This window comes from Pagrus pagrus (assembly GCF_965226575.1).
Source record: "Pagrus pagrus genome assembly, chromosome: 7".
Lineage (NCBI taxonomy): Eukaryota > Metazoa > Chordata > Actinopteri > Spariformes > Sparidae > Pagrus > Pagrus pagrus.
This window is the reverse complement of record NC_140191.1, coordinates 4,705,737-4,724,852: the sequence shown is the minus strand read 5'-3', so window position 1 is coordinate 4,724,852 and position 19,116 is coordinate 4,705,737. Positions and strand designations below refer to the sequence as shown.

The 19,116-nt window shown below is 41.3% G+C and overlaps 1 protein-coding gene across 1 annotated transcript; it reads right to left on the bottom strand.

Annotated features, from left to right (window-relative positions):
• Nucleotides 1-1,029: 1,029 nt before the first annotated feature.
• Nucleotides 1,030-18,911, bottom strand: LOC311260024 (neurexophilin-1). Its single transcript, XM_084357523.1, has 2 exons — nt 18,596-18,911; nt 1,030-7,251 (listed from the first exon to the last, which is right to left on the bottom strand). The coding sequence occupies exons 1-2, from the start codon at nt 18,683-18,685 to the stop codon at nt 6,463-6,465; spliced, it is 879 nt and encodes a 292-aa protein (XP_084213649.1). The 5' UTR covers nt 18,686-18,911; the 3' UTR covers nt 1,030-6,462.
• Between the last annotated feature and the right edge of the window lie 205 nt (nt 18,912-19,116).

Sequence of the window (19,116 nt, the reverse complement as noted above, 5' to 3'; positions counted from 1 at the left end):
TACCAAATGTTTATTGGTTCCAGCTGCTCAAACGTGAAAATGTTCTCTTTTCTGTCTTTGACGTCAGTATAAACACAGTATTTGTGTTTCAGGCTGTTGGTCAGACAAAACAAAAACAATTCTTGGACGTCACCTCTGAGAAACTGGAAAGGGGATTTTTCTCATGTAGACATTATCAATTGATTAATTGATCATGTAAATAGTTGTTGGTTGCAGCGCTATAAATGACTATAATTACTATTGATGATCAGAATCTTTGTCTTTCAGTTGAGCGATCAACGCTTTGCCTCAGCACTATATTGATATTGACATTAATGTAAATCTATAAATCTACACAGTCAACTCTCTGAGTTAATTGACTCAGTGTTTGAGTCACGGAAACAATTCTGCACCCAGAAGGAGAAAGACAAGACAGCAGATTATTGACTTATAACTGACCCAGTGTGAGACGCATGGGTGTCATTTACACTGGCGATGCTGGGGGACGTGAGCCTGACACTTTTGTTACACAGCTGATTTTGTCCCCGTCACTTTTTAAAAGGATAATTTGTTCAAAATGTTCTGAAAACAGCTTCCACCAACAAAACCAAAACAGCTGACTGACCTGCACTGCTGCTCTCTGCAGGAGACGTGATGTTGGCATTGTTCATTCGATGTGGTGCTGAAGTTGTGGATGTGATATTGTTGTGTTTTTTATTGCTGAGTATTTTTGTATAGTTGACTCTGTAATAGCTTTTGCGTTGCCCTTTTGATGCGGCATTATGCTGTGTTTTTTCCTGTCTTAATTATCTACTCTGACCTCGTTCTGATCCCCACTTAAGATTGTAGATGTTGTTGAAGTGTCTCTTCATCTGAGCCCTCATGTCACCAATGCTTCAACACTAAATGAAGCCCTTGACAACAAGCGCTCTATTTAAAAGAGACCTATTCGGTGTGTTAAATATGTTCATGTGCATGTAAAAGATTAAAAAAGGTCAAAAGAACAGAAGCTCCTCTCTCCCACAGAAAACACTGCTCCTGAAACGCCTCGTCAGTAGTCCCGCCTTTAATTCTGTGACTTTGTGACATCACAGTACATCATCATGTCACACATTTTCATAATTCATGCCTAGCGACTAGTTTGGTAACAATCGTTGAGTTTTTGAGAGTTGTTGTTAGCGGTGCTGGGTCAAGCATGTGTGAGCTGACCAGTCAGAGCAGACTGGGTATTCTTGAGGGGGCAGAAGATAAAACATTAAAGCATGTAAACATATTCTAGTAGTAACCCAAAATAAAATGATGAACCTGAAAATTAGCAAAAATGTCTCAAACTCAAATGTGTTGTTGTCGTTAAAAGTTAGATGGCAGCTCACAACCACTCTGGGTCACAACAACCAGGAGTCTTGGTTTTGACCCACACACAGATCCACATTGTGTCTGCGTCATAGTTTTTTTTAGTGAATACAAATACACGAGACAGATTTAACAATGAGCTGCGTCTCAAACTGTTGCATTCCTTACAGTTTCTCACATTGTCGGGATTCTGTAACATCAGCAATCGTGAGAAGTGAAGCTCTTCGTTTCTGTTACATTCACCGTAATTTGATAAGAACCTTCCTGATTCTCCACTCGCACGAGTGTCAAAGTCCTCACAGTCGCTGGGAAGAAGGGGGTTTATCAGGCTGATAAAATGTGAAAACGGCTCTTTTCTTCACATAATGCGGTAAAGAGTGGAGACTTGTGCATTCGGTGCTGAAAGCAGCCGAGACATCCAGCTGACAGATATTTGAAAGCGGCCTAATTTGGTTCGGATTCATGATGAGCTGAGAAGCATTAGATCATAGATGTGCAAACAGGAAAATGGGAGAATTAGACGTTCGCTGCTGTCGGCCATTATCCATTGTAGTAGGAATTGACAGCCGTACGGTGCTAACATCCATTAGAGCAATTAGCCGCACCACACAGGTGCTCTGCGTTTCAGTCTGTGAGACCTTTTATTAAAAGCCTTTTTTTTTTTTTTTGGGTAAAATTCTTCATTTCCAAAACCTTCCAAAGGAAAATCTGTATTCCAGATGTACTATAAGCAGCAGGACGGAATTAAATAGAGCGTAAACTTAATTTCATGTTGCCACAATTCATTCGATTCATATGGGCTTAATAGTATTGTTCATTTTCCTGCATATTTAGGGGTGAAGTGTTCGTACCTGGTTATGTCCGGGGGGCATTAAGTCTGACTAATGAAATGACTCTATCCTCTGTGGCGTTTTAATCTATTCACTGTGAAAGTAATTGACAAGCCCACAGTATGTGCATTAGGATAGCTCCGGCACCAAAGGACAGCTGTCACTAAAGCAATTAAAATGACAAAGGTTAATTAATTCTCTCTAGTTTTTACCTGATACGAGACATTCACAATGAGTGAGTTTTCATTTCCGGAGGAGTAATAGTGTTTTGAGGAGAGTAATTTATTTGTGATTTAAAAAAGGAAAAAGAACACCAGCCATTGTCTGATAGAGCCTTTAATATGTCAATACCTCACACAAAACTGTGCCCCAGGACAGCTGCAGCCCCAGATTTGAAATGAATTCTGCAGCAGGACATGGTCTGAAATGACAACTGGTGTTTGTTTTTCAAAGTAAGACACCTATTATGTCTCCTGTAGCAGCGCAAACACAATGTGATTTGGTTATAAATGAGGCTTGCGAGGATGTTTCACACTTAAGCATTTCATTCGAACAAACGTCCGCGAGCGGATAAAGAACGAAGCTCTACATTTTTTTGTTTTTGTTTCGGGGGGTCAAGCGGAAGAAAAGCAAGACGCAAATAATTACTATGCCAACCACCTCTGACACCACGAGAGCAGAACCCAAGAACTTTCTAATCCACCTAAATGTCAAAGCAACGTTCGCAGCCCTCCCTCCGTGTGAATCTCCACAGGCTGCCAAAAGGCCAGTGGTTAGTCATCTGTTTACTCCTGCAGCTGCTGGGTGTCATTGGGACTCTGAAGGAGAAATCCCATGATTCTCTCTGCCATTTCTGACAGCTCCCGCCCAGACCACATTAATCAGGGATTGTGGGCGAGCTAGGGGATAGACGGCAGGCATGGATGGCTCGGGCCCAGGACAACTGAACCGAGGGAGGAGATCTGGACCAGAAGATAACTCGGATGTCCAAACACTGCCGGGTTGTAATGCTGTCGGTTTCATTCATACGCACTGAGCTCGTTAAGCAGACGGTTCCTCTGAGGAGATTGCTAGTTTTTCTTGTTGCTGGGTAAAAATGGTGCTTTGAAACGAACATAATTTAAGAATGGTTAAACGAATCCAAACCTTTTCCCTCTTGTGCAAATTAGTCTCCAAGAAAGAGATTTGCTGCTAAGAATTTGGGTTATTAGATATTTGAGATTGGCTTGAATTTAATTTCTGGAAAGCTATATTTCCTACGTTTTAATTATAAAACTCTTCCGACTACATCGCCTCTGTTTAATCATTTCATTGGGTTGAACTGAAGGTACAATCAGGGATCTGAAAGTTAACAAAGATTAGCCCTTGTGCTCGAAGCCAGAACGCGAAATTGGAACTTTCTGTTCCCAAAATGATTAACAAATGCTTTAATAAAGAGGCTAATGAAGACTAGACTTAATGACTTAGTTATTCATATTTTCCAGGTGTTAAAGTTTTTAAACCAGGAATGTTTTAAATACAAAGTCCCATATTAACAATTCACATTAGTTATGAAACACAAAATGCAGATTTTTCATCTTCATTTTCCATCAAACTCCTAAAACCTGCATTAACTGATTTGTTTGACAACAAGCTGTCAACACAACACTGACAAAATATCGCCTCATATATTTGACGTCCTACATGTTAGATTCTTGTTTACACTTCCAGCAGACACACACAGACATCAGTTTTCATGTGTTTGCAACCTGGCGAATGGAAGTCGGTTATATTCACACGTTTGCTCTCCACTGACTCCTGAGGGAAACATCTGGATCCGTAGCTGCTGAAGTTCACTAGCTAGTTGCTAACTGTGTCTGCCGGCTGTTTGGTTTTTCTTTGTGCTGCTGTCGGAAACGATGCTGATGAGGGTGAATCTGAACAGTAAAGTTAAGGGCCGTAAAACTAAAAACAAAGAGCTGAAAGATACTAAAACGCTCCGTAAAGCTGAGGGGAAATCTGCGGATTCGTCTCGACAAGCAAAATATAGTCCAAATATGGTCGATATTAAACAGCACATATCACGATCCGCTGCGTCTCCCCTCAGACGACACCATCGAGGGAGCAGATCCATCTCTCGTCAGCTATCACACCAAACACTTTTGTGCCAGACTGTTTACACTTGTAAGATTATGTGCATAATGAGGCTGCATTGTCTCGGCAAAGTGCTGCTTTAATTCTTTGAAGCCGAACAAACTGTCCCTGGCACATTTGGGTAGGGGTGGAGAGATATCAAAGTCACTTTATTGAGATGAAAGAACTGGCCCAAACAGCAATCTGAGACATTAGTCATTCCTTCTTCTCGTTGACAGAAACACGCTCTCAATTTACGAGTCAGGTGCTTCCAGTGATTTCTGCCAGCCTTGTTCCTCCACATCATAAATTCCTCTTTATGCTCACTCATCCCACAGGCAGACCTATTCTTTGGCCTGCCTTGTCACAAAATACACCCCGTGTTGGCATATTGGATGTCGTCCAGGCTGCCATTAGCAGTTACTGTGTTGCGTATACCATATCGTGCACTGTGAAAGAGCACTGAATTTAAATAGACAGCAGTGATTGCGCCCCTAGGTGCACATTTGTGTTTTTTTTTACAGGTTTTCTATCGGCACTTTAATTCATTCTTTCTATGGTGTTGACTCTGCAGAGCTTCCACTTACTCTGTGTTCATTTCCTCTAAATGCTTCACGTGGAGCCACTGGCTCCCAATTTATGTAATGAAGGTTTAATAGCCAATTGGAACATCCAATATCATTAACAGCCAGCGTTAGTCTCATCCAGATTTTTCCTTTCCTTCTTCTTTTTTTTTTTTTTTTTTTTTTTTTGATAAGCAGAGGTGCAAACGTTTGGTAGGTGAATGTGTGATTAGCACCTGCTGTTTAACGTATGTCCCGTCTCCTCCGGAGCAAGAAACCATATTTTAGCATATCTCACCTTTTAAAAGTGTTTGTTCTGTTTCAGCTTTTGTTAAATGAACTTCAGGAGATCATCCTCTGCATCACTTCCACGCCTTCATCTCCTGCTTCTTCTCATATCTACTTTTAAAAAAAAACAAACTCTTCTGACCTTGTTTTTTTTGTCATTATTAGCACTTTACTATATAAATGATTATTTCCGTGTGTGCAGATGGTTATTTTTGGATACTGCGGGGGCACTGTGTGTGGCTCTGACACTTCTTACTACAGGGCTGCTCGTCACGTCTGCGATGCAGGAGCTGAAATATATCACACTAGACTTGTTGTAAAGTCATAAAAGTGAGAGCAACGTCTAAATGTCTGAAATGGAAATTCAGGACTGAGGAAACAGCAGAATTAGAGCACAGTTATGTTTGATTTTTTTTAAGGAGCAGTGCAGAAAATGATCCTCTGTATCGCTGTCATCTTGTGTGTCTTCTGCAACTTTTATTTATTTATTGCGACATTTACCGGCTCGTGTTTGATCTGATGGGAGCCCACCGTCGGTTGAAATTTACCGTGCTCCGCTCGTGGCCTTAAAAATTGCTAACACATAACACAGAATTGAAATAGAAACACTTTTTTTTTTCTTTTTTTCCCTCCCGTGACTTGATGAAGATTATTTCTGACAGCCGCAATAACATGAAAATATAGATGGACGTTATTCAGTTGTTTACCACATTCGGTTCATGCATGGACATGGACGAGAATCCAACAACAATATCAGAGAGGTATATTCTCTCGAACAATCACACTGCAGAAAACAACACCACTCAAAATATGTTTGCTTTTTCCATTATGCCCTCTAATGCATACTGACAGATTCGTCTTATTTGCATTGACATTTACGTGTTTGCGATGATTACCAGAGACTGATTGGAAAAGACAGAAAGCATGATTGAGACGGAAATACACTATCAACATAAACAACTAAATTAGCCGGAGAAAACATTAATAAAATTGTTTTCTGGTCTTTGTTCGGAATCCGCAATATTTACATAAATACAATCAGCATATTTTTACGGTTGGCTTGAGAATTTCCTTTCGATGTAAGCAGCTATGCATATAATATGAGTATTGCAAGCCTATAAATGCTTCCCTAAATGCTCCCATAATGACCTCGGGGTAGGTCTGTTCATTGGAGCAATATCAGTCTCGCGACAAGTGTAAGTTAGCTGTATTAATGCCTGTCAACATCTCAAGTTTCAAGTGTCTCGACTCCATTTTCATTCAAATAATCTGACTCAGGACCCGAAGCTCGTCTCTGTGTCTTTTTTTTTTTTTCGCCCCCTCGTCTGGCCATGCGATCACCCGGTGGGGAGGTAGGGGGTGTCACTGTGGTAGTTGTAATCTGGACACACCTTCTGCACCAGCTTGTAGTCGGTGCTGTAGAAGGTGATGAAGATGCAGATGACTTTGAAGGGCTTGGAGCACAGCCAGGACACGTGGCTCTGGGTCTGCTCCTGTGGGCAGCTCTGCGACGGGTCGTGGGCACACAGTGAGTTCCTGGTGCCCTTCTCCACCTTCTCGTACTCCACCCTGCAGTTGAACAGCTTGGTGTCCTTGGTCTCCAGAGCTGTCTGCTGTTGCTGGTGGTGATGGTGGTGGTACTGCTGGTGCGGCTGGTGGACCTGGAACTCCACAGCTTTAGTCGGTGGAACGAGTCCCACGGACACGTTGCCCTGACCGGTGGAGTTGTGGCGGAAGTAGACGCTGAATGTCCCGTTGCCGTGGTCCACGATTTTACCGGTGATGAGAAGGTTGAGCTTCACCGTTTTGATGTTGGAATGGAAGTCTCCCCAACCGAACATCTTCTTGAACTTGCCGGTCTTGACGATGGGCCTCCGTTTTGTTCTGGATCGAGCTTCGCGGAGGTTTGAAGCGTTGTAAAGCCAGTTCCACTGCCCCTGTTTAGAGTACGAGTCTGCGTCGTCGTAGTTCAGATCCAGAGAGGTGAAGTTCTCTTTGTCGTAGAGGGTCTGGGACAGCAGGCGGCTGATGGAGAGGGCCCTGCTGTTTTCAGTCCAGTAGGTCTTCACTTTGGGCTTTGAGCTCTCTCTCAAGTTCCCTGAAGACGGTGAGTCAGCGCAGGAAACCTGGAAGAACAAACGAACAAACAAGAAAATCACCAATACTGAAACATTTGAAGCATCCGGAGAGCTCAAAGCTTTCACTAAGATTTATCTAAATTTAAATTCTCTCTAAAAATGTTAGAATCATTTTTATCTGCTTCTGCTTTTAACTTCTTTGGAAAATACATGCGCTGACAGACGTGGCATACAAAAATCCTGTCAGGGAATATTAGATCATCGTGTAAAGATGAATGAGTAAGACTTCAACTGAGTCAAACCGCTGAATTAATGCGTCCTCCCAGGGAAACTACATTCAAGCAAATGCCCTAGTACAACATCTGTTCATGTTCGAGTGACAAAGCGGCTGTATGAATTTTGACTTGTGTCTGTCAAACAGGAAACAGTCTGATGTTATTAAGCAGGTCTCCCAACCTTAATGAAGTCGTAGTTTTAACTCAAACTGCAGCAGTGTTTTCCAACAAAACCAAGTCAGTTTTGTGCCTAAACTGGGGAAAGACAGATTATTGTCCTGGCTGTTTATCAGGGCAGATATTCAACATTTTTCCAATGGTCCGTATGGCTGTTTTTTGGGTTCAACTGCTGATAAAATAAATTAAATTAAAAGTGCAATACTTTGGCTCTGATGCAACATCCATTCTCTGTCTGTAGTCACCGCTCTGTGGTATAACTCACTGTCCACAAGACTTTCTGATTGGTTACACGTTACAAGTAACAGCCAATCAACACTGAATAATCTGAATGTGCAAAGTAACCAGTGGTCTCACTAATGATCAGTATCTGTATCCGCCCTGAAAACAACACAACCAAATCTTAACCATAGCGTCACCAGATTATGAGAGGCACAGCGGAGGGTGAAATGCCATTACATTGAGTGTTTTTTCTGTTTTTATAACCAATTCCATGTGCCTCATTTGGTGAAAATCATTGAAGTTGTAGAAATAATGCTGAAAAACCTTCAAACTTCTAAATGTTGGAAAAGCTTTTCAGACAGAAATTGAAGGATCTTCTATAAAAAGCATTTTCTGTAATTATAACAAATTCAGATTCTCTCAACAAAATGAATGAATCCTTCACTAAATAAGAAGATTGTGCAGCCTTGGTGGAGCAGAACAGTATCGCATGGAATTACATCGAATTTCACAATGTACATATTACAGACCATTGGCCAATATTGGTCCACATTTAGCGAGCCAGGAAGTGAATGTGTGGCCATCAGATGGTGGATGGTGGTGAAGCTTTCGTGCTTTGTTTTAGAGACGTGTCTTGTTGCAATCAGCACCAGTTATGGTTCAATGTTCTGTCTGGATTTTGTTTATTTCCTGGAAACACAATCTTTCTCGAACCTTAACTTTACTGTGGACGCCACACAAAGATATCTAAGAAACTAGAGAATTAAAAAAATGCTTTCATTGAAGATTACGCAGGTTTTTGCAGAATTTGCTCAATGTCAACATTCTGCCTGGCATTAGCGTTTGGTAGCTTCGTAGTTGAAATCTGTTGACACGCTTGTGAGATACCCTGCTGATTAACAAACAGGACCTAAACCTATCACCTCTTCAGCAGTAAGAAAACACCAACATGTACAGAAGCATATCAGCACCTAACGAACGGTGTTAACACTGTAACCGACTGTTACAGTGTGTGAAGCGTGTTGTGCGTGGCGTCCTAATCAAGATTGAGGATATTCCAGCCACACATCGAGACGAATGAAGCGCTTCTGTGGTGCAGACGTGATGCAACAGCAGACTATTACCTGCTGAATGTGGCCTGAATGGATGATTGATGATTCATTCAGTGTCCCTCCTCTAACAATCACACAGATGAGAGAGCGAAGATTCCCCCGTGCACCCCACAGAGACCCGTGACAGTGATGTCCAAACCCCGGCTGAGGAACGTGACAGCAGATCTATCTGGTCGAAGCGTTTACATTTTGTACCTTCACCCCTCGATCGATACTCTGAAAATAAGGTCCTCTCTCATTCAGAAAAGTTCACTGAATGACATTGTCGTACTGTAGGCCAGTGTGTGTGTGTGTGTGTGTGTGTGTGGAGCTCTCACTGAGTAAACTGTTGCAGGAGTTGTGATCTTTCTCTGAAGCACGCGTTCATTTTATGAACTTGGCTTCAGAGCGGAGGAGTTTGAAAAGATGGCCTCCAGTTGTTTTTGAAGAGGCCTCGATGATGAACGACCTGATGCGGATGAACCGTTAGTGGCAGTGTGGAGACTTTGGCTTAGAAGCTGTTATATCTCTCTCTCTCTCTGGATAGAGGAGCGCAGCCCGAGCGTTTAATGCAACATGATACGCAGAGTCAAATCAAAGCCTTTGAAACGCAGTAAACGTTTGGACATCGCCAAATCTTTGCAGACGAGAAGAAAAAAGGAAGCTGCAGGACCTTCGGAGCAGGACGTTTGCAGTGACGAGCTGAAGAGAAATATGAATTTCAGCAGTTTCCGTGCGCAGTGGGGCAGTTAAACTGTATTAATGAACACCTCCTTTTGTCTTCCATTGCTGGAAACAAAAGTCTGTCATGTTGCCTCACTGGTGATGTATTGTAAAAAGATAAAGTGAGTGTGAGGAAGAAGGAGACTTCCTGTTCAGGATTTATTAGCTCCATTATAGTCAAACATAAAGCTCCTTAGGATGTAAAAGCAGCAGTGAAACAGTATCTTACAGACCGCCAGCCAAGCAGCCATAAAGTTGATTATGGCATTCAGTTCAGTCTTTAAACTTGCGATAGACGACTTTTTTGCTTTTACTTATCATTCTGAAGTAAATACAGATTAAACAGTATACAGCTGTAAAGATGTGACACCATCCACATAAAGATTGGCTCCCTATAAACCTCCATTTCATTATGCTGTTCAGTCTGCCACCGGGCTGGATTTCTCTCTGAAATACAAAGGTCGAATCAGGCGCTCGAGGCATTGTTTTCCCCGGTCGCTATCCCCAGGTAACGCTGTAACAACTGGAATAACTGTGGAAACTCCACACTGCAAAAGGAGACGAACCCAGCTGATGGAGGAGTTAAAGAAGCTGTCTGTCATCGTGAAAAAAAGGGTTGCATCTCTCTCATAATTTCTTTTTTTAATTCAACAGCATCATAATGTCGCCCTCACAGAGGCTGTTTATTAATTTGCGGCAATACACAGTTAAAAAAACAACATCCATAATTCACGTAGGATACAAACTGCTGTAGCCAGTGCACCACAACGATCAGTATTTAATGTTTTATTAGGCCATAACTAATCAAACCTCTGGTTTAGTCTAATATTTGGGACAATTAGGACAGGATTCAGGATTTGGGATAAGTACTCAAATTTTCTAGGCCGTCTGGTCACCCTAGAGTTTTCTCTTACCACTGTGACTTGAGACGGTACAAAACCAGCGATATGTGTACTAGAAGTAACAAAACCTGCCTACTCATTAATACAACTGATTTTATTTCTTTGTTTTGCTTCGGACAATAGGCAGACTGTTAGTAACCGACAGTAACTGTGCGTTCATGTGATGTTGTAACTACCGGAAAAACATTTTTCCAACTGGGAAAATTCACGTGAATGCCCTCTCAAGTCGAAAAATATAAGAAATATCAATAAGATGACTCTTATTTAAAATTAATGACGGTATGAGGCTCCACTCAAGACCAGAGTGATGTTGTGTTAGACTCGTGAAGTGGCTACAGACGAGAAAATCATAATAAAAAAACATTTAAAATGTTAATCCTTTTAGTCCCCTTTTTTTATTAAATGTATCTGTAATCTAACTTTACCTGAATAGTTACAGAATTACATAATCCTGTCACCTACTCTCTGAGCCTGGTGCTTCACTGTAACTACAATCACCACTCATACGTGTGTTGAAAACATGAATGTTGAAGTAAACATGTCTCTAACGCTGTGATCCCTGAACCTCTCACTGAAGTTACACAGTGCAGAAACAAGTGACAGAGACACCATCCACCGTTACAGGACTCTGAACCATCAACATGATTTTGAAGCTGTTATTATGAGGTAAAAATTGACATAACATTCCTTTAATATGAACTTCTGAACTTGTGTCGGATATAAACGTGCAGGATTTGGTTAAATGGATTTGTACCTTTTGATCCTTTTCCAGTTTAAACGTGAATTAAATCGGATACGTTCAGAATAATCAGGAGTAAATAAACTGTCTTCAGAGTGACCGTTGACCTGCAGTATAAACTGTGAGCTCCATTCATTTTTCATGACTGTTTCTATTCCGAGCGGTGAAAAAAAACGCTTTAGTCTCTAATGATCAAATGAAATCTCATTCTCGTAGCGCAGTAATTACTGATGCTTCTCAGTAACTGGGTTTCAGTCTCAATGGAGTCATGAAACCAGATCAAGGGATATCAGAAAACTGCTCTGAGCTGGTTTAAGTGACTGTCAGGCTAATTAGTGACGGTGTGTGTGTGTGTGTGTGTGTGTTGATACAACGTTTTAAAGTGAAAATGGAAAGAATATCTTCTAAACAAAAGCAGATCTAAGCAGGTTTAGGACTCGGATGGTTCAAGGTTTGCCAGGAATTTAGATTACCTACGTCAGTATGTTTTGAAAGGCACCGTAATTTTCTGCAGCTTCATGTTATGAATAATTTTGTGCGAGGACGTGTCGCAGGAATCAATTTTTTTTTTCTCAACTTTTTCCTTCCAAGATTATCAAAATTACACAGCACATCTTAAAGTGCGTGCCCAGTCACCATCAGACCTTAAGTCCTTGTTGTGGAGACTCGCTCTGTTGTCAGCGGCGTTTTGTATGGTCCCCAAACTGTGACATGCAATTAGCTTTCATCTAAAGCACCTGACAGTCTCCGGATTAGAGCACTCAGAGGCACATTCACAGAGACCCCACTTCACGGATTAGAGCCCAACCTGTAATCCAGCCCGGGGAGATTAGGCAGATCAGAGGCAGTCCTGACTAAAGCAACGTTTATATCCAGAACACCCCGACTGACTGCACCAACACTCGGAGGGCCAAGATTTACCTCTCGCCAGCTTCAAAAACATGCAAGCGAGGCACAAAGGGAGTGTGTGTGTGTGTGTGTGTGTGTGTGTGTGTGTGTGTGATGGATACATGAATGTGTCTGAAAGAGATACTGCAGAGAGAAAAGAGGGACGGTGCTGCCGGATAAAGGACGGGAGAATAACAAACATGGCAGCTAAAGGTCAACAGTCACACTTGGATAACTTTGGGTTTTACAGATATTGGTTTGTCAGTATTGGGTTTTATTAAATACCAAATGAAGGACGAACTTTATCATCGTTGGCCCAAAGTGTGATTTGCTTTGCACTTAATTGGATTTATTTAATTGTGATGTGTGGGTCTTAAAAAGTATTCAAAGTTGATAAATCAATGTGGTGGAAATTAAGGCCCTTAAAAGGTACTAAAAAGTCTTAAATGCCATTTTCCATTTTATTACATTTTATAGCTTGTTTCAAATATGTATATTTATGCAAATAGGTAAAGTTTGCCTGAATTGAATCATTGCGTGATCATGAGTTGGTACCAGACATTTCCCCTCTTAACTCCTCATATGGTTTAACTCAAAAAGATATCTGAGGCTCTTAGAGGGAAAACTAAGGTTAGACTAAATTTCCAGGAACAAATTTGCGTAGCAGAACGTTTTTCCTTATTTTCTTCCCCATTAATAATCTCAGCACCCCTCAGATTTATCTCGTCAACCTTTGTCTTTGTCTACTTTGACTTGAGTTAAAGATCCTAATACTTCTTCCATCAATGAGTCTTTGTGAGGGAGTTCCTACATGGCAAGTTTAATATATTTCATTTTAAGTTGTGTCAATTGTTTTGTTTATTGGTCAAATTCTGGTGTCTTATGGTTTCTTTCTAATAAACTTTGCATTGAGTTAGTCACTCAGTTCATTCTCTCGTGCTTTGATTTTTTGTTAGTGACTCTGCCTTTCTGTGAGGCTTATTAAAGTGACCATAAAAGATAAAACTTTACAGTATTTCACAAGAAAAAAAGCAACAAAAAGAGGAGTATACTGTAAATGTATGTATTTTTTTCTGTCTCATCTCATGTATGTCTCCAGTGCTGCCTTAAAGGACCGTACTGGTGATTTTACATGTTTTAGCTCATTTACTACAAAGAATGTAAAATCTGTGAGTTGCAATCTAAAATGTATTCTGACAGCAACATTTTGATCCGGAGATCTTTGTCAGGTATTGTAGCTGAAATAATCAATTCATTGAAAATTACTTGTTCTAATATTTTTTTGAGCAAAAAAAGGTGCTTTTCTTTGTCCTGTGGGATAATAACTTAAATATATTTGGCTTTTGGACCGTTGGTCAGACAAAACAAGTAATTTAAAGATGCCAATTTAAGCTTCAGGAAATTATAAAGACCTTTATTCACTATTTTCTGCCTTTTTACAGTCCAGACAGTTGATCTATTATTTGAGAAAATAATCTTCAGAGTAATCTATAATTTAAAAAAATGTTATTTGGTTGGGTACAGCCCTAGACAGACATAAACACACCCATTACTGAGGTGGTTGTGATCGGCATAGTTAACAGTTAGTCTGCCCTCAGAGTGGCTCAGAGCGCTGCTGAACGCTGTCTGAGGCTCCACAAGGCGACATGATGTTAAATATTTACAATAAAAACAGAAAATATATAAAAAACTAAACAAAACTTTGTAATCCCTGATCAGCGCTTCATAAATTAACTGTTTATTTCCTAAAATATATAAAAAAAATACATGAATCTACTAAATCACAAAAATTCTTTAACTTTACCCACGAACAAATCAATTATATTCACATAATTGATTTCTTTTCTGTATTTTCCTTATTGTCAGTGTCAACAAATCCCATGAGGAGATCAAACCAACACAGAGTTTATTCTGCTAACTGTCGTCGCTGTATCCAAGCCTGCTCCACGGAGCTGTTGTTGTTTCCACACACATTTTAGTTTCCTGCTGCTGTAAATACTCACGAGAGCATCAAATGTGTTTTAGTCTGCCACCAGAAATAGTCGCATCAAATGTACTTTTTTTACTCCTGTTTGAGTGACATTTACTGAAAACCACAGCACCCGGCTCTTGTAGGAAATTACTGAGTGCTTTCTTAAATGAAAGTATATGAGTGACCCACTTTTAAAGATTCAGCACGAACCGTTTGGCTCGAGGGCTGAGGGCCACAGACAGAGTAGGGAAGTCAGAAATGGCAGCGAGACGAACGCGTTGGTTTTCGTCTTTTCGAAGGATTTGTAGACAATAACAAAAATGTATAATTCCATCACTCTTATCCTTTAAATGTGCTTGAGCAAGTCGCTTTGAAGGAAACTGATCATCTGAAAATCTAAAATTGTAAAGCTTGAAATAAAAAATGTGAAGTTTACACGATATGTGCAGAAGTTAAAGCTGGAATGGGCTCAAATGTGCAAAGACACTGGTGTAGTTTTTTTTGAAGACGTGCTGATCTCGATGTGATTTTGTTAGTTGGGGCTTCAGGAGTGAATCTCTTGTGTTCGGTCAACATATAAAAGGCAGTGAAAACATTTTTTTCCTCAATCAGCTTCATACTATAAGCCAAGGACACACTACTGTCTTCCAGTTTGGGTTATTTCACATGAGAGATTATTTGTATTTTTTGAGCTCGGGTGGGGCTCAGCTGGAAAACGGTGACGTATTTCTGTGCACCAATCAGAACTCGGCACCGTTTGAATAAATCACACCCGATCAAACCTCGCCCACACTGTCCTGACGGAGCAGATTGAGTAGAGCTTTGAGTTAAAACAGCAGCTGAGGATCATTTGTCTGAACATAAACTTCGTTTATCGCAAATTTATTTGTAATATTTTGAGAAATATGATTTTTGACACCCTATTTTCAGCGGCTTTAACGATGAAACATAAAAGATCAGTTCAGTATAGCATGTCCATACAGACTAAGGAGAGGTACAAATCAAAGCAGCAGAAGCGGAGATATACAGATTTTTTTGTCCGTGGTATCAGTCTAGCTCCTACATTTCAATGAAAAATAGTCATTCCTGCACACATTTTTTACCTGCATTGATTTATTTTTAAAAAGGTCGACGTTTCAGTCACCAAGACTGAGTGTCTTGTGCAGGATGTGTGCAGGAATGGCTATTTTTCTTTGGAATTAGGTTTTATGGGGTGGTGTTGGACTCATTTCGCTCCTACATTTCCCATAATTCAAAATAAGCTTAATCTTTAGACTCTCCCTGCTGGAAAGAAAGTCTTTCAGTCACCATTTGTACAGTTTGTATGCAGGCGGTGTGCCCTTTTCATCCAAGAAAATACACAACCTTACAGAAAATCTTGTCAGTCAAAGTCTTGTACAAATGTAAAACCATAAAAAATGTCATTTGTAACATATATTGAATATTGTGTTTTCATTCAAAGATATTCAAACGTATCTCTTGATCATATTTAGAGGCTTTCTTTTCATGTCTCACAGTTTTTGCAACTTTTTGGACCGGCAGTTTGTTGTGCCGGCGTCTCCCGCCCACCAAACCCCATTTAACTGCGTGTTAATCTTGTTCCCAGGTTGGATGCATGAGGCAGAATTCCTCTACGAGATAACACAAACAGCATCGGTATGCAGAAAGTCCTTTAGGAAACGACTCTCAGATTGCCAGATGCAGCATATAGGCAGGCTGTTGGACAAACCTAAATGCTATCTACTCTTGGCGAGGCTGTGATAAGGCGCAGGCGTCCGCTCTTTGAAACAGGAAGATAAACAACCTCGGCTTCCCTCGGGAGCTCGCAGGATATTCTATGGGCTGGACCCCCAACAAATTCCACCTTTAATAGAACCACCGGAGGAGCCAGATGACTCGGCGGTGGGCTGTACACAAAACCTTGCGAGAAAGAATGAAAGTGTGTGTCACTTTTCATTTACCTGAATGCTGCGGCTGCTGTGCGGGGAGGATTTGTGAGTGCGACAGTTCTAGTTTAACGGAGTCCGAACGAAGAGGCACCGGGCTGATAGCAGATTTCAGCTGCCACTTTGCAATCTTGATTGGATGCTGCATGTTCAGAGTTCAGCTGCAAACATTCAGACATTAATAGAGGTGTTGGCCTTTAATGTTTTTTTGTTGCGTAAAGACCAAACTGCAGAAGTTTCTGCGGATTTATTTACTTTTTCAAATGTAAGGTATTAAAGTGATGCTCTTATCCACAGAGGCTTAAAGCGGGAGGAGCTATTAGGGGTTAGAGTTTGGCTCAAGGACATGTGGCGGCTGCGGGATCAAACCTGTGTGACCTTTCGGGTATGAGATCCAAAGTCTGGCTCCACCACTCCCAGCAGAAGCTTATTTTTAATCTAATTTATGACTTTCAGATGCCATAAATCACTCCCAACAAGAAGGGGAAAAACGAAATATCTTGGCGCATTAAACATCCGCTCTGCTTCTCTGCGTGTGATAGAGATGTTCCTCTAGACAGGAAGCTTGTTTGAGAGTCTTTAGTGTGTTGATGCTGTCCTTTAAGAGTATTTTCCAACTGGGCACTTGGGATATGATAGTCGTCATAGTCATTTACACTGAATTTAAGTTGTCTTGCCTTGTGAGGTCCCCCCGTCGTTGAGCTGATGGATCAACTAAGGGCATTTGACGCCCACTAAGAGTTTAGGTCTATATTCTCCCAGTGATATCAAAGTGTTACCTGAGGGGGGTCAGAGATGATGACAAATCACAAAGTGTGTCAAGACATCACAGGCAGCTGTGGATGGAGCCGAGTCCTATCACTGCAGCACTGCTTTGAGAGGCCAGGGCACAATTATTACCATGACTTCTGAGGAGGATAAATACTGTACGCGGACGGACTGCGGGATATTAGAGCGGGGCAGTTTGAAGACGAGGAACGAGGAGGAGATGGGGGGGGGGGGGGGGGGGGGGGGAGGCAAAAAAAAAAAAAACCTAGCCACCAGTTTTTCAACTTACCCAGAGGAAAAATGCATAATCATATTATTTCACACACGACTTGGTTCAAAGGCGGCCAAAATAAGTTTGTGAGGTTCCCATGGGTCTGTCAATCTGTTGAAGGAGCTGCAGGCGAAGGCTTAGGATGCACCGAGTACGAAACAATTATGATCATCCCATTAAAGCATAGCGAAGCAATTTGGCAGCCCAGTCTGGAAAAAAAAAAACACTCCCATCAAGTGATGCTGTGAGATCAGCTCGCACAACCATGATGCTATTGTACATTAAAGTCACATATTTAATTATTAATGTTTGTCTTTATATTGTGACAATAAGGGAATCCATGTTAGTTAATGTTATTGCTTCTGAAAGCTGAGAATCCTTGTGTTCCTTCGAAGCAGGAAGGCTTCGTAAAGTAAAAAAAAAAAAAAAAAGAAGGGGAGGGGGGTGAAATGATTAGTGCGCTTAGTCAGCTGTGAAATTGAGTTTATGGTTTTCAAGACGGTGAATTCAATTCGATAATGGGTATTAAGTTGTAGAGAATAATTAATAGTAATTGACTTCTTTCCATCACTATGCAAATTAAACACAGATAACACCACGGGAGCTTTTTAAGGCCAGTCAAGTTTGTGGGGATTAAGTTTATGGAATTTTTGTTGGAGAGAGGAGTGGCTCCTGTTCTGCTTTGATTGCTTTGTTGACAGATTTATCAGCGGGTGAGGGGTTACTGTCTCTGCGAGGATTAAAGGAATTGGGTTGTCACAAACTGTCAAGGCATTGAGTTAGGAGCATTCTGGTATGTTTGTCATAATGGGCTCAGGCTGTTCTCCGCCGCACTGTCAAATACATTCTTATTGAGCTGCATCTGTAAATGGGAGAGAGGAGGGGAAAATGCAAAATGTGGATTGAATGGATAGTGCTGAGGGAGAAATATCCAGCGGGACCGAGTCTGGGTGGATTTGTCAAGATGCAGATTTGGATTTGGGAAGCTTGTTGTTCACACTGACATTTTGTTAATTCGTGGAGATATTAATGAGTCGATTCATGGAGCAGTTACAAATCTGGTTTGTGATGGTGAGATTGATCATAACAAGGACTCAAATTTAAGGAAAACATCCCTTTAACTCCACTATAACACATTTAAAATTGAGTATGCAAAAGAAGAAATCAACAAGACGATTTTCTTTTCTCAAATTGTCACATTATCAGACTGCAACCGAAATAATCTTGCAGCAATAAAGTCTCACAATAATCAGGCTTATTTTCAAATTCTGAGCTTGTCCTTGCACTACCTGAAACTCACTCATCAAATCATCCTGTTTGCAAACATTCCTCGACGTTCCTGCCAGCAGACGAGCACAAACATGAATCACAGAAATTGCAGGAAAAATTAATAAAAGGTGAAATGACATTTAACTCACCAGAGAGATGACTGACAGCAGCAGCAGCAGCAGAGCGGCGGCCCACAGACATGTGGTCTTCATGCCTCGTTGTGGAGCGTCTCCCCTCATGTCAAACTGTCCTTGATCTTCTCAGCCACAAAAAGAAACCTCCTTCTGACTGAGCCGGTATCAGCTGCCGAACTTGAGGAGAAATAAGGAGTGAGGAAGGCGGTCCTGAGGCGGGAGAGCAGAGATGAATCTTCTCAGGCTCATTCAGGAGGGTCAGGTGTCTGCTGTTAAAACGTGTTTACGGAGAGGGGATGGGGGGGGTTTGGTTTTTGATGCGAGGACTGGAGGAGACGCGAGGTGTTTGTACATCTGAGTGTCAGTGTGGAGGGATGTTTTATATAGCGCGCTCTGAGGTTCAGAGAGAGAGAGAGAGAGAGAGAGAGAGAGAGAGAGAGAGAGAGTGGGGGGAGGGATGGAGAGACAAATTGAGTGAGTGTGGAAGGGGGAGGGAGACGGGGGAGCAGAGAAGGAGGTTCACATTATAGACTTTT